The sequence below is a fragment of the Apis mellifera genome, linkage group LG10 (genome assembly GCF_003254395.2).
Source record: "Apis mellifera strain DH4 linkage group LG10, Amel_HAv3.1, whole genome shotgun sequence".
NCBI lineage: Eukaryota > Metazoa > Arthropoda > Insecta > Hymenoptera > Apidae > Apis > Apis mellifera.
The window spans coordinates 4,816,467-4,834,195 of NC_037647.1; the positions used below are offsets into that span (position 1 = coordinate 4,816,467).

The window sequence follows — 17,729 nt, forward strand, 5'->3', positions numbered from 1 at the left end:
ACTAATTGTATAAAATTACCAATTATAGGCTATATTTTCATAAATTAAAATTATATTTTTTCAAATTTTGGAATTTAATGTTTTTTAAAGTAATATTTACAACATTTCTTAAAAATTTACAACTTTTTTCAAAATTATCTTTTAAATGCATAAATTTATAATATAGACAAGATATAGACAAGAAAAAGCAAATAAGGACAGAAAGATAAAGTTAAAAATTAGAATAATAGCGCCATCTCATCAAAATATCATAAATGAAACTAAATCAAATAAACAAATGATAAGAAAAGAAATAGAATAAGAATTGACTATCAATGCTATCTCTTCAATACCAAAAGATATCTAAAAAAATTTTTAAATTATTTTTCTAAAAATATTCAAAAGATGGCACAAACTCTCAATTTTTATTCTATCTTATCTTACTTTTGGCTTTATCTACTGAGCAGTATCTTTATCTATCTGTCTTGAAAATATTCTTGGCAATTAAAAGATGGCGCTAATAGTTAATTTTAATTTATCTTTATTTCTTCTTATCATTTGTCCTCTTTATTTGATTAATTTATTTGCGACATTCTGAAAATGACGCTAATTTCTAAGTTTTGATTCTATCTCTGTCCTTTTTCTATTATTTGTTTTCCTTATCTATATTTGTTTTGTAAAATCTCAAAAAATGATTTTGATATTTAATTAACAATCGAAAATTGGCAAGAAAAAAAAAAAATAAAAATTAAATATATATATAATTTAATTAAATATATATATATATATATATATATATATATGTAAAAATTTTAATATATTTATAAAAATATTTAAAAATATTTAAATATATTTGTAATTTTTGAGGAATTGATTACAGAAGCTAAAGCAAATATAAAAATTGATATATAAAAATGTTGATTAAAATTTACTTATTAAATTATAAATAATTGAAGTTTGCTTTAGACGAAATGAGATGACAATATGGAAAAAAATAATATAGATAATTATTTCATATTATTTTTCCAGCATTGTTCCTACCTCATTTCATTTAACAATGAACTTAAATTGTTTATAAATTAAATAAGTTTTAATTGATATTTTTATAAACTAATTTTTGTGTTTCTAATTTTTTATTTTTTAAATTGGTTCTTCAAAAATATCTCACGAATATATTAATATTCCATATATATAATATGTTTGTATTGAAAATAAATAGCTATTCGTTACATAGTTACATGTAAAATTTATGAATTATTAAAAATTACATAGATTGAAATTCTGATTCAATTATTGCACGTATATTAGTGATATGTTAATATTTTCAAAGGAACTTATTTAAAATAACAATTATACTTATGAAAACTTTAATATTTATTGGCACCTTTTATTAAGTTATTATTATCAAAAATAATATTTTACCGTAACGTAACATCAAGTTACAATATTGAGTCTTAATATAACAAAATGAAATATTTTTCACAAAAAGCAGTAAAATTTGAAAAATATATATTATATTTTAATAAAATATTATATATATGTCTAATCTAATACTGAAATAAGGAAATTAATTACCTATAATAAACTAAAATGTTATTTTTCTTGTGTTAATCAAAAACAATTGAAACATATATAATAACACATTATAATAATCTTAAATTATTTTAACAGCTTAAATTAGAAATAACAATATTGACAATACGTTATAGTACGAAAAGAGGATCATATAAAACAATGAAAATGTTTATCACATACAGAACACAAAAAATAATTTGTAATCATTCAAAAATATTTGTTATCATTTAATATCCTCATAAAATTATAAATAAGAAAAAATTAATGAAAAAAAGCGCATACCAATGTATTAGAAGAAATGGAATGCTATCTATTTTCGCCAAAATATTTTTGTCTTTTATGCCACAGCCAATTTATGTAATTATATCGCATGACAATAACAAGAACTAAACAAGAAAAAAATATTTAAAAAATCAAATATCTTAAAAAAATAGAATATACTAACAAAAATATATGAAAAAATATATGAATATATGAAAAAGTATGTGTTCAATTACTCTGCAACATAAAGAAATTATTCAAAAATTAAATATATAGTCTTAGTCACAAATCTAAGAATACATATATATCATTTTTAAAAGTTAGATTAATAAATTACTATTTTTGAAAAAATAAAGAACTATAATTCTTAAAGGATATTATATAGATATAGATATAATATGTATATACATACACATTTGTTTGGTGCATGTTTATACATTCATATTACTATTATTTTTATTTTTAATTTTTTTTTTTTTTTATGAATTATCAATGTCTAAGTATTTTGTAAATACTATTAAATAAAAATATTACTTTTATATACAAACAACTATGTTCTCAAACGTAAAACTGTACAAAGTTTGTTTAGCATAAATATAGGAAACAATTATTAATTTGTAGGTACATATATTGCATACCAAAGATCAGAAACTAGTTAGTTTCACTATGATAATTTTGTTTTTTTTAACTATATCCATGTATGCATATTATGCATGTTTCTTTAATCAATAACTGTAGCTCGACCTTCTTCTACTAAAAGTCGATCAATGTAAATGTCTTCAGCTGTATTAACATCTATTAATTTTAAACCCAATATAGTATCAGCAGGAGACAATCCATCAGGTTTGGATTCAACAACTATTGATACGAAATTTTTATCCACAACTAATTCTTGAAATCTTAAACTATCTTCAACAGACCAGTCAACATTAATAGGTCGTATGCCTGTTTTTGTAAATTTATAAAATTTACAAAATAAAATATTTTTAGTAATTTAAAAATAAATTAAAAGTAAAAAAAAGTAATTACATACCAGCGAGTCTCGCTTTAATAGCTTGATATGGTAGTTCTAAAAATTGGCTTTTCAAAGGTTGTAATTTATTTAATGGCAGTACTGATACATCTCCAAAATCACAAAAGTAAACACTAACCATATTTTCTTTAATTATACTTGAAATGCATACCCTTAAAAATAATTGAGAATAAATAAAAATGACGTATAAATATTAATAATTCTATATTTAAAATTTAAAATTTGTATTAATAAGTTATTTTTTATTTATACCTATACCAATGACCATCAATATGCTGGGCTGCATAAAGTTTGCCTTCTTTTATTAATTCTAAAGTTGGAGCTGAACCTTTATATGTTTGACAAGCTTCTTGTAATGAAATCATCATTGTCTAAAATATAAATATAATTAATATTATGTATAAATATAATTAATATAATGTATGTATATATATAATTAATATTAAATATAAATATAATTAATACTATTTCCATATAAATATCATATAAGAAATATTAATAATCAATGTATTTTATATAATTATAAAATTAAATAAATAAAAAAATAATATTTACTTCTAACAATTGTTTGTCATCAAAAGGTTGAATAGTAAAATTTCCAGGATGAGCTGCCATCGTTACATGGACATCGAAATATTCACCAATACCAGAGATTTTTGGTGGTTTTAAAGACTTCACAACTTCATCGTCATCATCTCCTGCGAGTTTAGAATTTATACGTTCTATACGTTTTCTTGGTTTTACATTATTGTTACCATCGCCATGTGTTCTACAAATATAATGAAGTTGTTATTTTATTTTCTTTATTAATATTTGTAAATATTTTTGTATGCTATACTTTGTAAGTTCTTCTTCAAGAGCTAGAGTATTATTTACAGAAACAAGCATGTTACTTGGTTGAATTCTTTTAAATAATTCTACAACTGGTATTCCATTTAGAGATGATACTACTTTTACAAGAAGTGATTCGCCTTTTGGTGCAAGTTCTGCAAGTTTTGCAACCATCTTTTCATTGAACATTGATTTATCAATGTTATGAAGATGTACTTTCAAAGCCTATTATGAATATATTAAAATTTATTTTAATATATTTTTAAATTTTTATCCAATATTCAAATTTAGTTTACCTGAGGAGGATAACTTGCTAAAACTTGAGATAACGTTTCTAAAGAAAGAAGATTGTTTTTCGTTGTAGTGACAGTTTTACCAAAATCAATTAAAAATGCATTTAATTGATTGTAAGAATCATCACTTAAAAGTTTTCCTCTGTACCAATTATTATTTACTGATACAAAATATGTTTTACTAGAATCAACTGTAGTTACAATACAGTTTTCTAGATCTTCTGAATTTAATCCAGTACAAATTAATCGATTTAATAAACTAACTAAAAGTTTCATACTTTCACATTGTACTTGTACATAAATGTCACCATTCTGTTCTATGTGAGAAATAAATACTTCAGATACTTGTCCTTCCTATGTATAATAAGAAATTATTTTTTATTGAAAATTTAAAAATACTTTTCAAATTGTTATTTAATAATATTTTATTATTAAAATAAAAATACTTACAATATCTAATTTAGGAGCAACTATTACACTTTGTAAAATTTGTTTAAACAATTCTATATTTAAATTGATATCATCTGGTCCATCTGTGTCATAAAATACAACTGTTGCAGAAGGTTTATTTTGATCTTTGTTACGACTTAATACTTCAACATAAAAAGCACGATCAAGCAAAAGTTTTTCAGCTTGATTAACAATGCTATCACAGTCACTGAAGTCTTCCAAACCAGAAAGACACAGTCTTAATGCCTTTAGGTAATTTAATACAGTTCCTATGTATTCTTGGTTATATAATAAAATTTGTAATAAAAAATAACATTCTTACTTGAGCAGGAAGCACACAAAACTTCTTATCCAATATTTGCAATTTACTATAATGAAAAGTATCCTCATCACCATAATCAATAAATGAAACTGTAACCATTCCATTTGCAACATTATAATCTACACAACGTACTCTGTGCCATGATTCATCTTCAAATATAACATAATAATTTCCAGTTTCAATAACTAATGGTTTGATAGATTGTTGAATTTTACTATAATGTTGACTCATTTCAGTGGACATAATATCAAATTGTTCCTATACAGAAATAAGAACTATAAAATATTATAAAATAAAAATTATAAATTATGAAGTTCTTTTGAACTTACACTGTATGCATCTCCTACAATTCTAACCCATATTTCAATAGTACTCATAACACAAGTAACAGATACAATCCAAAAATCTTCTTCTGGTAATTGCAATTGTCCAGGCGCAACAGGACCAATTGGATTTAATTGTATTTTATCTGTCTTTGATGATATTATATTACGTATCTTGAAAAAAAATTATGTATTAAATAATAATTTTATTTTTTTCTTATATATATACAATAATAATCTATAATTTATAAAACATATTAATTTACCTTTTCAGGGGACGAAATAAACCGACGTAGAATTACTGAATTATCAACACCTTTTTCTAAAATGATTTCCGGACTCGCCTCAATAGTTTTTTCCCAGTTTCCTGGCAAAATTTCCTCAAATTGTTGTTTATAATACATAGGAATCTGATGCATAAAAATACCATTTGGATGGGCATCTATTATCGATAAAACTCGTCCTTTTATTACATTTTTGTCTTTAGTTTCATTAAAACTAAAAGATAAACCATATTTCTCAGTAAGATCGAGTAAAGCAAATTTTGCTGCAAGTTTTTGTGCTTCATCTTCAGAACGTGCTTCTTCTGGGTAACTTGAATATCCATGAGGACCAATCTAAAAATTTCATTATTTTAAATATTATTTATATATATATATATTTATATTTACTGTACATTTTACTTAAATATAATATCTAATATGTGTAAAAGTATTAAAATTTTATTACAAACCTTAACTTGTGCAAATACAGTTGGTTCTTTAGTATTTTTAATTGTTGTAGGACAAATTTGATATACAGGTTCAGGAAGATTTAAGGCATTAGCTCTCTTTTTCAATTCATTTCTTGGATCAATATGTTGTGGTTTTGGTATATTTTTTTTAATATTATCTAATGGTATCTATAAATATAATTTACTAATATATAATAATTTTTTTCAATTGCTTACTATCCATATACAAACACTTACAATTGAATTTATTGATGATTGTTGCAATTTTGTTATATTACCATCTGCTAAAACTTGACCAGGTGAAAGAGGTGATAACACTTTAGGTTCATGAGAAGATGTTGAAATATTAGTATGTAAATTCAACAATGAAGATATATTAGAATTTACTTTGAGTCTGTTACTTAAATTTGAAGTTTTTTTAGGAAGCATTTCCAAATTATTATCAGCAGTCTTTGGTTTTTGACTTATCACAGGCGTTATTGCCTTTAAATTGTTTTTTATTTGTGATTCATCTCTAGGCTTATTAATAATACTTTGATTTGATGATAAAACAGAATTCATTTGTTTATCTTTCAGTCTCTAAAAATTAATATATAATATAAAATTAATATATAAATTTTACTTTTTTTAATGAAATATAAAATAAATATATAATAATATCATCAATTATATGTTACTTACTTTGCTAGGAGAGCTTGGTGGAATTCCACAATTAGATTGTATATATCTAGGTTTCTCATTATTTTGATGAATAGTAATTTTTGTAGACATAGCAGAAAATGATATATTTTGTCTATAAAAAATATTCAATACATAATTTCAAATATCTTTTAAAATTTAATATATGTAAACAATGTAAACAATGTAAACAAAATTTTAAAAATATAAAACTTTTTTTTATATAAAATAATATTTTCTAATATCATCTATGATATATGATATATATATATATATTCAATTTAAAATTACCTTCCATTTATTTGTGAATATACATTATTATTGCCACTTTTATTGTGAACATTTTTTTTTGTCATCATAGGTTGACGGAATGGTGTTGGTTTTCGAGTATTTACCTAAAATAATATAATATTTAAAAAAATACAATATAACAAAATAATATAAAATAATATAAATGAATAATAAATTTACCAATTTTTTATATTTTCTAGTCACTGTTTTTTGTCGTGCAATTAATTTTGTAATATGTGCAGATTCTTCACTAGGTATAGCCTCCACAAAACATTCTCCTGCCTTTTCAATAATTCTGACACTTTGTACAGTACGTAAAAAGGCAACTAAGGACTGATATCCTAATTTTCGAAATGGTATATTTTCATCAATGAGCATTTTATAATCTCCTATAAAAGTTGTATAAAATTAAATTTAACATTTAAAAATATATATAGGAATATATATAATTATAAGAAATCTAAATATATATATATATAAATTGAATAAAATATAATAATAAAAATAAATATTTCTATTTTTAAAAAAAAACTTACTATTTAGGTCTTCCATTTTGACACCACCTTTTGAAGATATAAGACATGCACGTAAATTTTTTATTACTTCTTCTCTTTCCATTATTGCTTCCTTATATATTTAGAAATATTAATAAATGTATAAATTATAATTACAAAATAATATTCTGAAAACATTTATAAGATATAAATAATTTAGAATGATTTTTAATGAAATATGATCTAAATAATATTTCTAATAATTACCAATTAAATATTTATATAATATAATAAATATAATAAATTAATATAATTACTGATTAGATATTTATTTAATTGGTAACTAATTTTAAATATATTATAGAAACAAATTCATTTATAAAATAAATTTAGTTGTAATAACTAAATATATAAAATTTTTATCTAAATAAGTAGAAACAAAAAAATATTTCTGAATAATGTTTTTATGAAATATTTTTTAAAAAAATCTATAATTTTTTAATTTTTATGTTTAAATTTAAAAAGTGTTATTATATTATATATATAATATATAAATTTATAATATATGACAATTGGATATTTGATATTTTTTAATGAAATAAAACAAAATAATATAATAATTTTTTAAAATTTACTTATTTATATACTGTGATTGTATCATATTAATATTAAAATGAAACAAATGATTAAAAATATTCAATAATTAATTTTTCGACTTATAATTACAAACTATTGTAACTCGGACAATGCCGGCAAATGGCGGTCAAATCGGTACTGTAGGAATTGATAAAATACACAATTATACAGAATTACTTCATATATGTTAACAAAGCAAATATTTATCAATTGTTTAAAATAATAAAAGATCCTATTTTCGATTTGATATATTCTATAAAAAAAAAAGATTTTCACATTCAAATACTTACATTCCATTATCTGTCATAATGAAACAAATTTACATTATAAAATTTTATTATAAAATATTATATATGTATAATATGTATATAAATATATATATTTACTAATGTATTAATTCTTTGTATTTAAAATAATATACATTTTATATATATTTAATATTTCAACAATTATAATAATTGAAACTATACAAATCGTACAAGAATAATATCATTGAATTATGCATTTTTATAACTAAAATAATTATAATGAATGATGTAAATATTATAAATATATATTTTACATAAATAAGTACATCATTACCTTGACGTCATATAAACTGATAAAACCAATTATAGTTCTTTATGACATGTAATGAGTACATACTTACATATATAAAATTATACGTAAAAAAGCAATGGCAACAGCTGTATGTCAAATTACAAGCAAGTAACATATTTTTAATAAATACCAATGTCACGTATTAATGAAAAAATAAATTGTAATATATGATAATTTTAATTCTATTAAAACTTCAGAATAATTTGAATAGCGATAGAATACTTAGAGAAAAAATTGGGCCACCGTTATATATGTATAAAAATTGAAAATACCTTTTCTTTCTTCAAATATCGCATATATATAATAGATCATAAATTTTTCTTCCAACTGCACTGAACTTCACTACTTCTTGTACAAATGTACCAGTATTTGGCAACAACTCGATAGATTCTAACATTCCCTCTTCTTTATTCTTCGTGAAAACTGATTTCCCAACTCCATTACATCTCCGCAGAGTAACTGTCTAACATACTATTTGTTGAAGTAACACGAACTGCCACATTCGTCCAATCAGACTTGTTCTTAACCCCTCTATCTCTCAATAATAAACCAATCATCAGTTAGACTTAAAAAAGCGGTATATTTGGAAACTCTTAATTTTCTATTATAATTATATTTTTTTAATTATTTATAAATCTACTAAATTTATTATTTATATCACGTATTACATAAACGATAAGTTATTACTAATTTTAATTATATAATATTATAATAATAATATATTATATTGAATATCGAAATAATTAAAAATTTAATTAAATTATTTTAAAATTAAATTGTAATATAAGTAAGCTATGCATTTAAGCTATGAATTAATTATGATAATTTAAATAATTTTATATATTAGAAATATAATCTGATAATTGAAAAAAAATTTAAATATTTTGATTTAATTAATAGATCATGAATTGAAACTTGATCTCCCTGTTATTTATCTATAACGTATTTATGTTTCAAATTACTTGAAATATAATACATTTATTCTATTTAGAAACAATTCTAGATAATCTTTTAATAACATAATTCTCACATTCATAAATTTAATATTTATAGAAAATTTATAAAAATTTATAATATTTATAGAAAAAATATTTCTACAATAATAAAACATAACAATAACAAAATATAAATATAGAAAAAATATATATAATAAATAATATTAGTAAATTTTTTACAAAATATTAAAATTAATTTAAATAAAAAATAAAATTCAATTAAAACAAAAGAAAAAGATTTCGCGCATTTAAAATAATATAAATATTTTATGACATTTGCTAATATTAAAACAATTAAAAAGAAATTTTAAATTATAATAATTATAATAATTTTTTAATTAATAATATATTATAAGCACATTTATTTTAATGATATTTCTTTATAGAAAAAAGAAAGCTATATATATATATATATCAATGCGGCTAAAATATTGTTTATATATAAAAAAATAACTGCAATTTCAAATTTTTTGACAAATAAGAAAATATGTATATTTTATATATAATATACATTATATAATAATTATATAATAATATATATATATATATATATATATCTCTAAAAGTTTTAAGCATTTTTAGACAAATATAAATCAGAAGATTCTTTACAATGCACTTAAAAGAAAGCTATACGGAAAATTTTATAAATTTCCACAAAAACAGCTAATTCTTGAAATAAAACAGATGTCCTTTATTTTTTATAACGTTGACCTGAAATTGGAGAAAGGATACTTTCTCCGTTGTTTGTTCTTTATAATACATAGTAAAAGTCAATAGCTTTAAGAAGTTATTGAGAAACTTTGATTCAATTTTTAAAAAATAATTAAAAATTTAAAATCTTTTACATATTATCATTCAATTCAATGATATAAAATGATTATTTATAGCAAGAATATATTAAGAATCAATGTATAATGATAAAATCTCCAAAAAAATCTGTACTTGCAAAAGAATTATTATTGTTATATTATTATTATTATATTTCTATATTATTAAGTTTTAGCATATTTTTAAAAATAACAAAAACATTAAAATAGACAGAAACAATAAATAAATAAATAATAAATACTTAATGAATAATGATCTATTTTTTATAAAATGTAAAAGATTTAAAATCAAGTTAATCTCAATAGAGCTTACATTTTCTTATAATTATTATAATTCTTTGATAATTTTTAGAATATCGATTTTAATGGTTTTGAAATGTTATCAAAATCAAATTTAATTTAATAAATGCTAAAGTAAGAAGTAGAAATTAAAAATTATCAGATATTATATTAAATCTTATCGAAAAAATCGAATAAAATTTAAAAAATATAGATTGATATAAAAAAATATGAGTGTAGAAAAATATTGTTTATATAAACGAATTATTTCAATTGATAATTATATAATACAATAATGAAATATTGATTAATTAAATAATGAATATATAATGATATTTTTAAAAAGTTTAGTTCTTAAACATAATTCTAAATAGTTATATTATTTTTTAAGATACAATCAATTTTTCAGTTATAAAAAATATAGAATCTGTTATTATCTGAATACGTTTGACAATTGAATACTAATATTTTTTGAATAATTTTGAACAAAAATTTTTTCAATAATTTTTTTTATGATTAAACGATTTGATTATCTATAAATGAAAAAAATTCAATTAATCGAAGATCAACAATATGTGTTGTCCTGACTTCCCAATTTTTAATAATTTTGTGATCATTTATAAAAAGGAACAGTCTGCTATTAGATTGAATTTTTTTTAAAGATTATAAGTAAAAATATATAAATTTCCATTTAAAAAAATTAATTTGATTTTAAAATCTTATATTATTATTTCTATAATTAAATTATATAATTTATAACATAATATATTCTTCTATATTTTTTATAAAAACATTTTGAAATTTATTTTGAAGAAACATTACATGATTTTTTTTTTAATAATAATATACATATATATAATATTTCAATACAGAATGATTTGTAATGTCTATAGTATAAAGAAATTTATGGCTTAAAATAAAACATAATGAAGTTTTGTTTTTAAGCATATCAAATTTGATTAATTTATCGATCAACTTCCTTAATAAACTTGAAATTTGTTTTTCTTTGTATATACTTAATAATTTTCAAATTAATTTAGTTATTTTCAGAAAACTTTTAGTATTATATTATTGAATTTTATTTGTATGCGTATATTCATGACAATATGTATGTATATTATGTATATATATATCGGCTATTTAAAAATGGCAAACTATATGCATATATATAATAATATAACAAGTGAGCTTATTCAAGATCTATTTCCTTATAGATTTAAAATCTATTTATATTAAAAACATATTAACAGAATATTAATACATTTTATGGGACAATAAAATAAAATATTATAAAAAAAAAACAAAAATTATTAAACGAAAATTGGTTGATTATTAATTTGGCACTTATTTATTAAATTATAACTTTATTAAAATTTAGATAAAATGAAATTATATTAGAATGAAATCTTTATCACACTGTTAACTTGTTCTATTTTCATTTTTGGAATCTAATGGAAATTTAAATTGCTTATAATTTAATAAATAAATCTCAATATCAATATTTTTATATATTAATTTTTATATCTACTTTGCTTCTAGAATCAATTTTCCAAAGATACTCCACGAATATATTAATATTCTGTGTATGTATAAGTAAAAAATTAGCTTCGAAAATTGTAATTTCGATCCAGAGATCATTTTATATTTTATTTTCGCATTCCACAGATCCAAAGAATCCATGGAATGTTCAAACTCATTGAATGAATGAATACTAAACGTGCTGATATTTGTTCACCCGTTATATCGTGTTTATATCAACAGTTGAAACTTGTGATCACAATTGTTACGCGTGCTAAATACATATAGATAGAATTCAATAATAGTACTAAATGTTTTTTGCAAATAATTCAAAAATTAAGACCAATTGTCGATTATATGAAAAAAATTATTCAAAATGATATCTTTTACAGCATATTTCCAATATTATTAAAATAATGAGATTAACTTTTCTCATTGATAATTCATTCAAATTTGAAAATAAGATGAACTTGCAATTCATTTACAATATTTCTTAAAATATTTTTAAACATAAAATTACCATTTTCTTTTTTTTTTCTTATAAATTATTAATAAATATTTTATTCATAAATTAGATAAGAAAATAGAAAAATTTAGCAACGCTATCTCACGAATAGATACTTTGATTTATTAATACAAATACAAAACATGGTAAGAGATTTGTGATATCACAAACAAAAAAGTAATATCGCGCAAAAAGAAGACATTTCTTCATCTTTCATCTCTTCACACTCTTTCATCCCTCTCAAATTTCAAATCAATTGATGATCGATTGAACTCTAGAATATATTTATATATATTTTTATGTTGTATTTTATATTTCGCATATATTTTCATTTAATACATATACAAACGCATAAAGCAAATAAAAATATATAAAAAATATATTCAATTTCTTAAAATATGTACATATATCCCATGTATTCAGAAGATGTCTGTTAGTAATATAATAGAAGATGATTTTTTTATAAAAAGATAATCAAAAATAAAAAAATAAAATTTTTTCATTTCAAATGTCGTTTTGACTAATTTCCAATTGAATACAAATAAGCTATTTATAGATGATTATTTTACATGTAAAAATAAAATAAAATCATTTAAGTTTTTATTTATGAGAAAATTAAGATTAAACATATACAGTCATATAATCGAATTTTAAAATTTTATTTTTTCGAAAACTAATTTTTAAGTGAATTATTTAATTCATAAGTATATACGAATGAACTATTAGTAGAAATTTATTCTATATATAAAAATAAATAATAAATATGAAATAAAATTTTTTTAAGATTAGTTTTCGAAGAAATTAAATTTAAAAATTCATCATGTACATAAATATTTTATTGCTCAATTTCAATTTTTTTAAACTATAAGTTGAATAAAAAAGTTTTATTGTATATTTATTACTTATTTAAAATTTTCGCATGTAAAATAATCTATTAATAATTTCTTTCGTATTCGGGAATTAGATATATTTCATTTTATTCGTCATATATATTTAACATATTTTTTTTTAATATAAGTTCATTTTTCCTGGTTATATTTTCATTCTATACAAAATGATAATACAATTGCATGTCACATTTGAAAGATCGATTCGAGATCAAAACAAATATAAAAATTGGTATAAAAAATATCAATTAAGATTTATTTATTAAATTATAAGCAATTTAAATAAATATAAACAAATATCGCCCTCATAGAGATAGATTTGTTTTAATCTGTTTCCGTTTTGTTTTATCTAACGCAAACTTAAATTTGCTTAATAAATAAATCTTAACTGATACTTTTGTATATATAAACTTTTGTGTTTTAGTCTCTATAATTGACCTTTCAAAGATAACTCATAAATATATCAACATCTTGTATAGCAATTATTTTTAAAAATGGTACTAATAAAAATATATTTATAAATAATCCATATAAATTATAATAAATAATACTTTATAAATAAAATTATTTCAATACTTTCTTTATATTTATTTAATTTATGTAAAATAGATTTTATAGAAATTTTATTTGTTTAATATCTCTAAATATAGTTATATATTATTAAATTATTAAATTATTTAATAACTGATATCAATTATTACAAAAAGAAAAAAGCATAAAATATATATTTTATATATATTTTAATGTTAATAAATAAATGTTAAATTACAAATCAAACATTTCAAATAATTTATTTTCTGTACTTTTATTACATTTTTCTTTGTATTACATGAAAGTAATGATACAAATGTCTTAACAATAATTAAAAAAAAAAACATTTAAATCAAAATAAGGATTAGGAAAAGAATAAACTCATTTGATACTTTTAAAGGAAAATTTATTATCATAAAACTTGATGAAAAACCCTTTCATGATCAATTATTAGTTTTGAATAACAATTTGTTCCTGTCATTCTTGCATGTAATAATCGCTTAAGCCACCATAAAGCTTCAGAAGAAATTTATTTAAACCAAAGATAATCGCAGAATGAGGAAGAAAACTGAACATTGTTACGAACAATTAAGGAAGAATAAAATAATACCTTAATTAATGTTTATTCTTTTTTAGAAGCCACAGCCTGTTTGGCCTGATGAGCTTGCAATACAGCTACGGCCTCTTCAACCTTGGCTTTCAGCGATTCATTATGCTCCAACATGTGTAGAAGTTCTGAATTGTCGATTTCCAACAACATTCCTGTAATCTTTCCAGTAAGTTGTGGATACATACATTGAATCAATGGGAAAAGACGTTCTCCCAACATTTGTTTCTGCTCTTGTGGTGGAGCAGCTGCCAACATTGAGGCAGTTAGTGGTTCTTGGCCTTGAATATGAACAGCTTGCTGAACAGGAGTAGGAGCAGGGATTGCCATTGCTTGTGGTGGATTACGCATGTTTGAAGTGTATTTATAATTTGACGGACGGCTTTGAGCTGAAACTCCCACTGCTGGACCAGCCATGGAACGATTTTGCATATTTGCACCACCAACCGCTTGTTGACCTAAATTAATAAGAAAAATTATAAAAATTCTTATTTATAAAACTTAAATATAAAAAAATTGCATAAAAGTTCAATATTTATTACCTGTGATAGGTCTGGCAGATAAAGTATTTCGCATAGTACCAGCTTGTGCAGTGGGAGCACGTGGTGCAGCTCTAAATGGACCTTGCATTGTAGCAAAACCAGAACTTCCAGTTTGTGCATTGGGTCGTACTTGATTAGGCTGCGCTGGCCAACGTGGAGTTGTACGAATTTGGGCCATCTGTGCAGGTCCATAAAATCTTTGTGGTTGAGGAATAGTGGGAACAAAATAATTTCCAGCACCGCCAGGCTGGAAAATTTGACCCATTTGTTGCATTCGCATATTTGCTAAACGTTGCATATATTGGGAAGCAAGATGTGCTTTGCGATCTTCTTTACGCTGAGCCAGAGCAACATATAATGGTTTAGTAACTATTATGCGACCATTCATCTCTGTTACAGCTTTAGTAGCTTCTTCAGGAGCGGAAAAACAGACAAATCCAAAACCTTTGCTGCGTCCTTCTTCCATCATAACTTTAGCAGAGGTAATTGTTCCAAATGGTGCAAATTCTTTGCGTAACCGCTCGTCATCTATACTATCATCCAAGTTCTTTACATATAAATTTACACCTTGATAACGATTTAAACGTTCTAATTTTAATTGTTCGAACTTTCTCTTAAGTTCTTGTTGACGTTCTGCTTTCTTTTGCGCCCGTCCAACATACATACACTTTCCTTCAGCAACCTCTTTTCCATTTAATTCAAGTACTGCTTGTTCAGCAGCGTCAGGATCTTCAAAAGCAACAAAACCAAAACCTCGAGATTTCCCGTCATCTTTAATCATTACTTTATGACTGGTGATGGTCCCATATTTTTCAAACATTTCTTTAAGTTTATCATCCGTCATATCTTCTCCAAAATTCTTTACATAAACATTAGTGAAAAGCTTAGCTTTTTCTCCCAATTCCTTCTCGCGTTCTTTACGAGGTATAAATTTGCCAACATATACCTTTTTTCCATTTAGTAACATGCCATTAACTCTATCAATAGATTTATTTGCTGCTTCTTCAGTTTCAAAATGAACAAAACCATAACCTTTAGAAACACCAGATTCATCTTGAGCTACTTTGCAACTAAGTATGTTACCAAATGCAGAGAACGTATCATACATTGCTTTATTGTCTATGTTTTTATCTAAATTTTTTATAAATACATTTCCAACACCAGATTTTCGAAGAGAAGGATCACGTTGAGACCACATGATACGAATAGGCCGCCCCTTTATCATATCAAAGTTCATGGTATCAAGAGCACGTTCCGCTACAACAAAAAAAAATACAAACAATTATATTATTATATTATTATAATTAAAAAAATATATAATTTTCGTAAATATTTCTATTAAATTTAATTATTTTTTTCTTAATTTATTTAGTATATATATAATATCATTATTTTAAAAAATATATTCAATATAAATTACAGATTTCAAAATATTTCCAATTATCTTATGTATATTCTAAATGAATCATAAATAAAGTTACATTACATTGAATAATAATTTGAAAAATATATTAATAATGAGAACATATTGAAGAACTAAAATACGTCGATAGAATCATGTGGTATTTTCCTTTTTTCTTTTTATTTTTTATTCAAGTTATAATTGTATATGTATACAATGAATATGTTGTATATTAAAATCTTTTACTTTTTAGAATATAATAAATTCATATCAAGCTGTTCGATATCACCTGGAAAATGAAAAAGAAAGTAATAAAAAAATAAGGCATGACTCAACCAACCGTCAATTGCTATCTACTTTGTTCGAAATAGGTTTCAATATGGTGGTATCGTATGATCCGAAACACGTGTCAAGCACGGACAAATGATGTAACAAACAGTAATTTTTTTTTAATCTAAAATATTTGATTCAAAAAGAAATAATGAAATATAGAATCATTATACTCACCATCAGCCGGTTGCTGGAAGTTAACATAAGCATAACCGAGCGAACGTCGGGTTATCATATCACGACAGACGCGTATCGAGAGTACAGGCCCAGCTGATGAAAACTTCTCGAAAAGCATCGCCTCGGTGATATCACTATGCAAGTCACCCACATAAAGTGAGGCCATAGGGTAATTCGGAGCTCCCGGATTCATTGTAATAAGTTCAAAATTCTCTGGTTTTTGGTTTCTCTCGTTCCTTCAATATGGCTTGCGCTCTTCCGACCACGTTGCTCTTTGTAACACAATGATTACTATTTTTTTCCACACTTTACTTACGTTTCGCGGTTTTCAGCTACGGTTTTTCGATTTTTTTGTTTATATTTTTATAATTTTTATATTTTTTTTGGTTTTTTTTTTTATAGAAGAGTTATTTCACGAATGGAGGTGGGTTGTGTGACCTATTTTGTGGAAAAAGGAGACACAACCACACGTGAACACAACTCTACTCTTAATGAGGAAGAGGCATTGAAAGTAGTTCCCTCTGTGCTTATATACTAACCACTGTACACACTACACGCCAGAAAAGTAGTTCCTTTTATAAATTACAACGCCATCTGCATTTAAATCTAGAGTACTTTAAATATTCCTAT

General features: G+C 22.5%; 2 protein-coding genes across 3 annotated transcripts; both read right to left on the reverse strand.

The window, feature by feature from the left end:
- Positions 1 to 2,275: 2,275 nt before the first annotated feature.
- LOC726241 (tudor domain-containing protein 7) lies at positions 2,276 to 8,976 on the reverse strand. Of its 2 annotated transcripts, none has more exons than XM_006562342.3 (17): positions 8,772 to 8,975; positions 7,306 to 7,396; positions 6,950 to 7,158; positions 6,770 to 6,873; positions 6,482 to 6,593; positions 6,038 to 6,379; positions 5,801 to 5,968; positions 5,334 to 5,684; positions 5,074 to 5,241; positions 4,745 to 5,002; positions 4,423 to 4,668; positions 3,976 to 4,326; positions 3,687 to 3,904; positions 3,404 to 3,617; positions 3,101 to 3,219; positions 2,849 to 3,000; positions 2,276 to 2,760 (listed from the first exon to the last, which is right to left on the reverse strand). In XM_006562342.3, the coding sequence occupies exons 1-17, from the start codon at positions 8,793 to 8,795 to the stop codon at positions 2,537 to 2,539; spliced, it is 3,351 nt and encodes a 1,116-aa protein (XP_006562405.1). In that variant the 5' UTR covers positions 8,796 to 8,975; the 3' UTR covers positions 2,276 to 2,536. The 2 variants fall into 2 exon arrangements, with proteins under 2 accessions (XP_006562405.1, XP_001121997.2); XM_001121997.5 differs by having other exon boundaries at positions 2,537 to 2,760; positions 7,306 to 7,451; positions 8,772 to 8,976.
- Positions 8,977 to 14,285: 5,309 nt separating this feature from the next.
- Positions 14,286 to 17,611, reverse strand: LOC412602 (polyadenylate-binding protein 1). Its single transcript, XM_006562343.3, has 3 exons — positions 17,100 to 17,611; positions 15,191 to 16,447; positions 14,286 to 15,106 (listed from the first exon to the last, which is right to left on the reverse strand). The coding sequence occupies exons 1-3, from the start codon at positions 17,290 to 17,292 to the stop codon at positions 14,664 to 14,666; spliced, it is 1,893 nt and encodes a 630-aa protein (XP_006562406.1). The 5' UTR covers positions 17,293 to 17,611; the 3' UTR covers positions 14,286 to 14,663.
- Between the last annotated feature and the right edge of the window lie 118 nt (positions 17,612 to 17,729).

Excerpts from the sequence above, each read along its gene's own strand:
- LOC726241 (XM_006562342.3), bottom strand. The coding sequence starts at position 8,795 with ATGCGATATTTGAAGAAAGAAAAG. Across the intron at positions 5,242-5,333 it reads TTATTTCGTCCCCTGAAAAG|ATACGTAATATAATATCATC; the intron begins GTAAATTAATAT and ends TTTTTTTTCAAG. Across the intron at positions 3,001-3,100 it reads ATTGATGGTCATTGGTATAG|GGTATGCATTTCAAGTATAA; the intron begins GTATAAATAAAA and ends ATTATTTTTAAG.
- LOC412602 (XM_006562343.3), bottom strand. The coding sequence starts at position 17,292 with ATGAATCCGGGAGCTCCGAATTACCCTATGGCCTCACTTTATGTGGGT. Across the intron at positions 16,448-17,099 it reads CTTCCAGCAACCGGCTGATG|CGGAACGTGCTCTTGATACC; the intron begins GTGAGTATAATG and ends TTTTTGTTGTAG. Across the intron at positions 15,107-15,190 it reads ATCTGCCAGACCTATCACAG|GTCAACAAGCGGTTGGTGGT; the intron begins GTAATAAATATT and ends TTATTAATTTAG.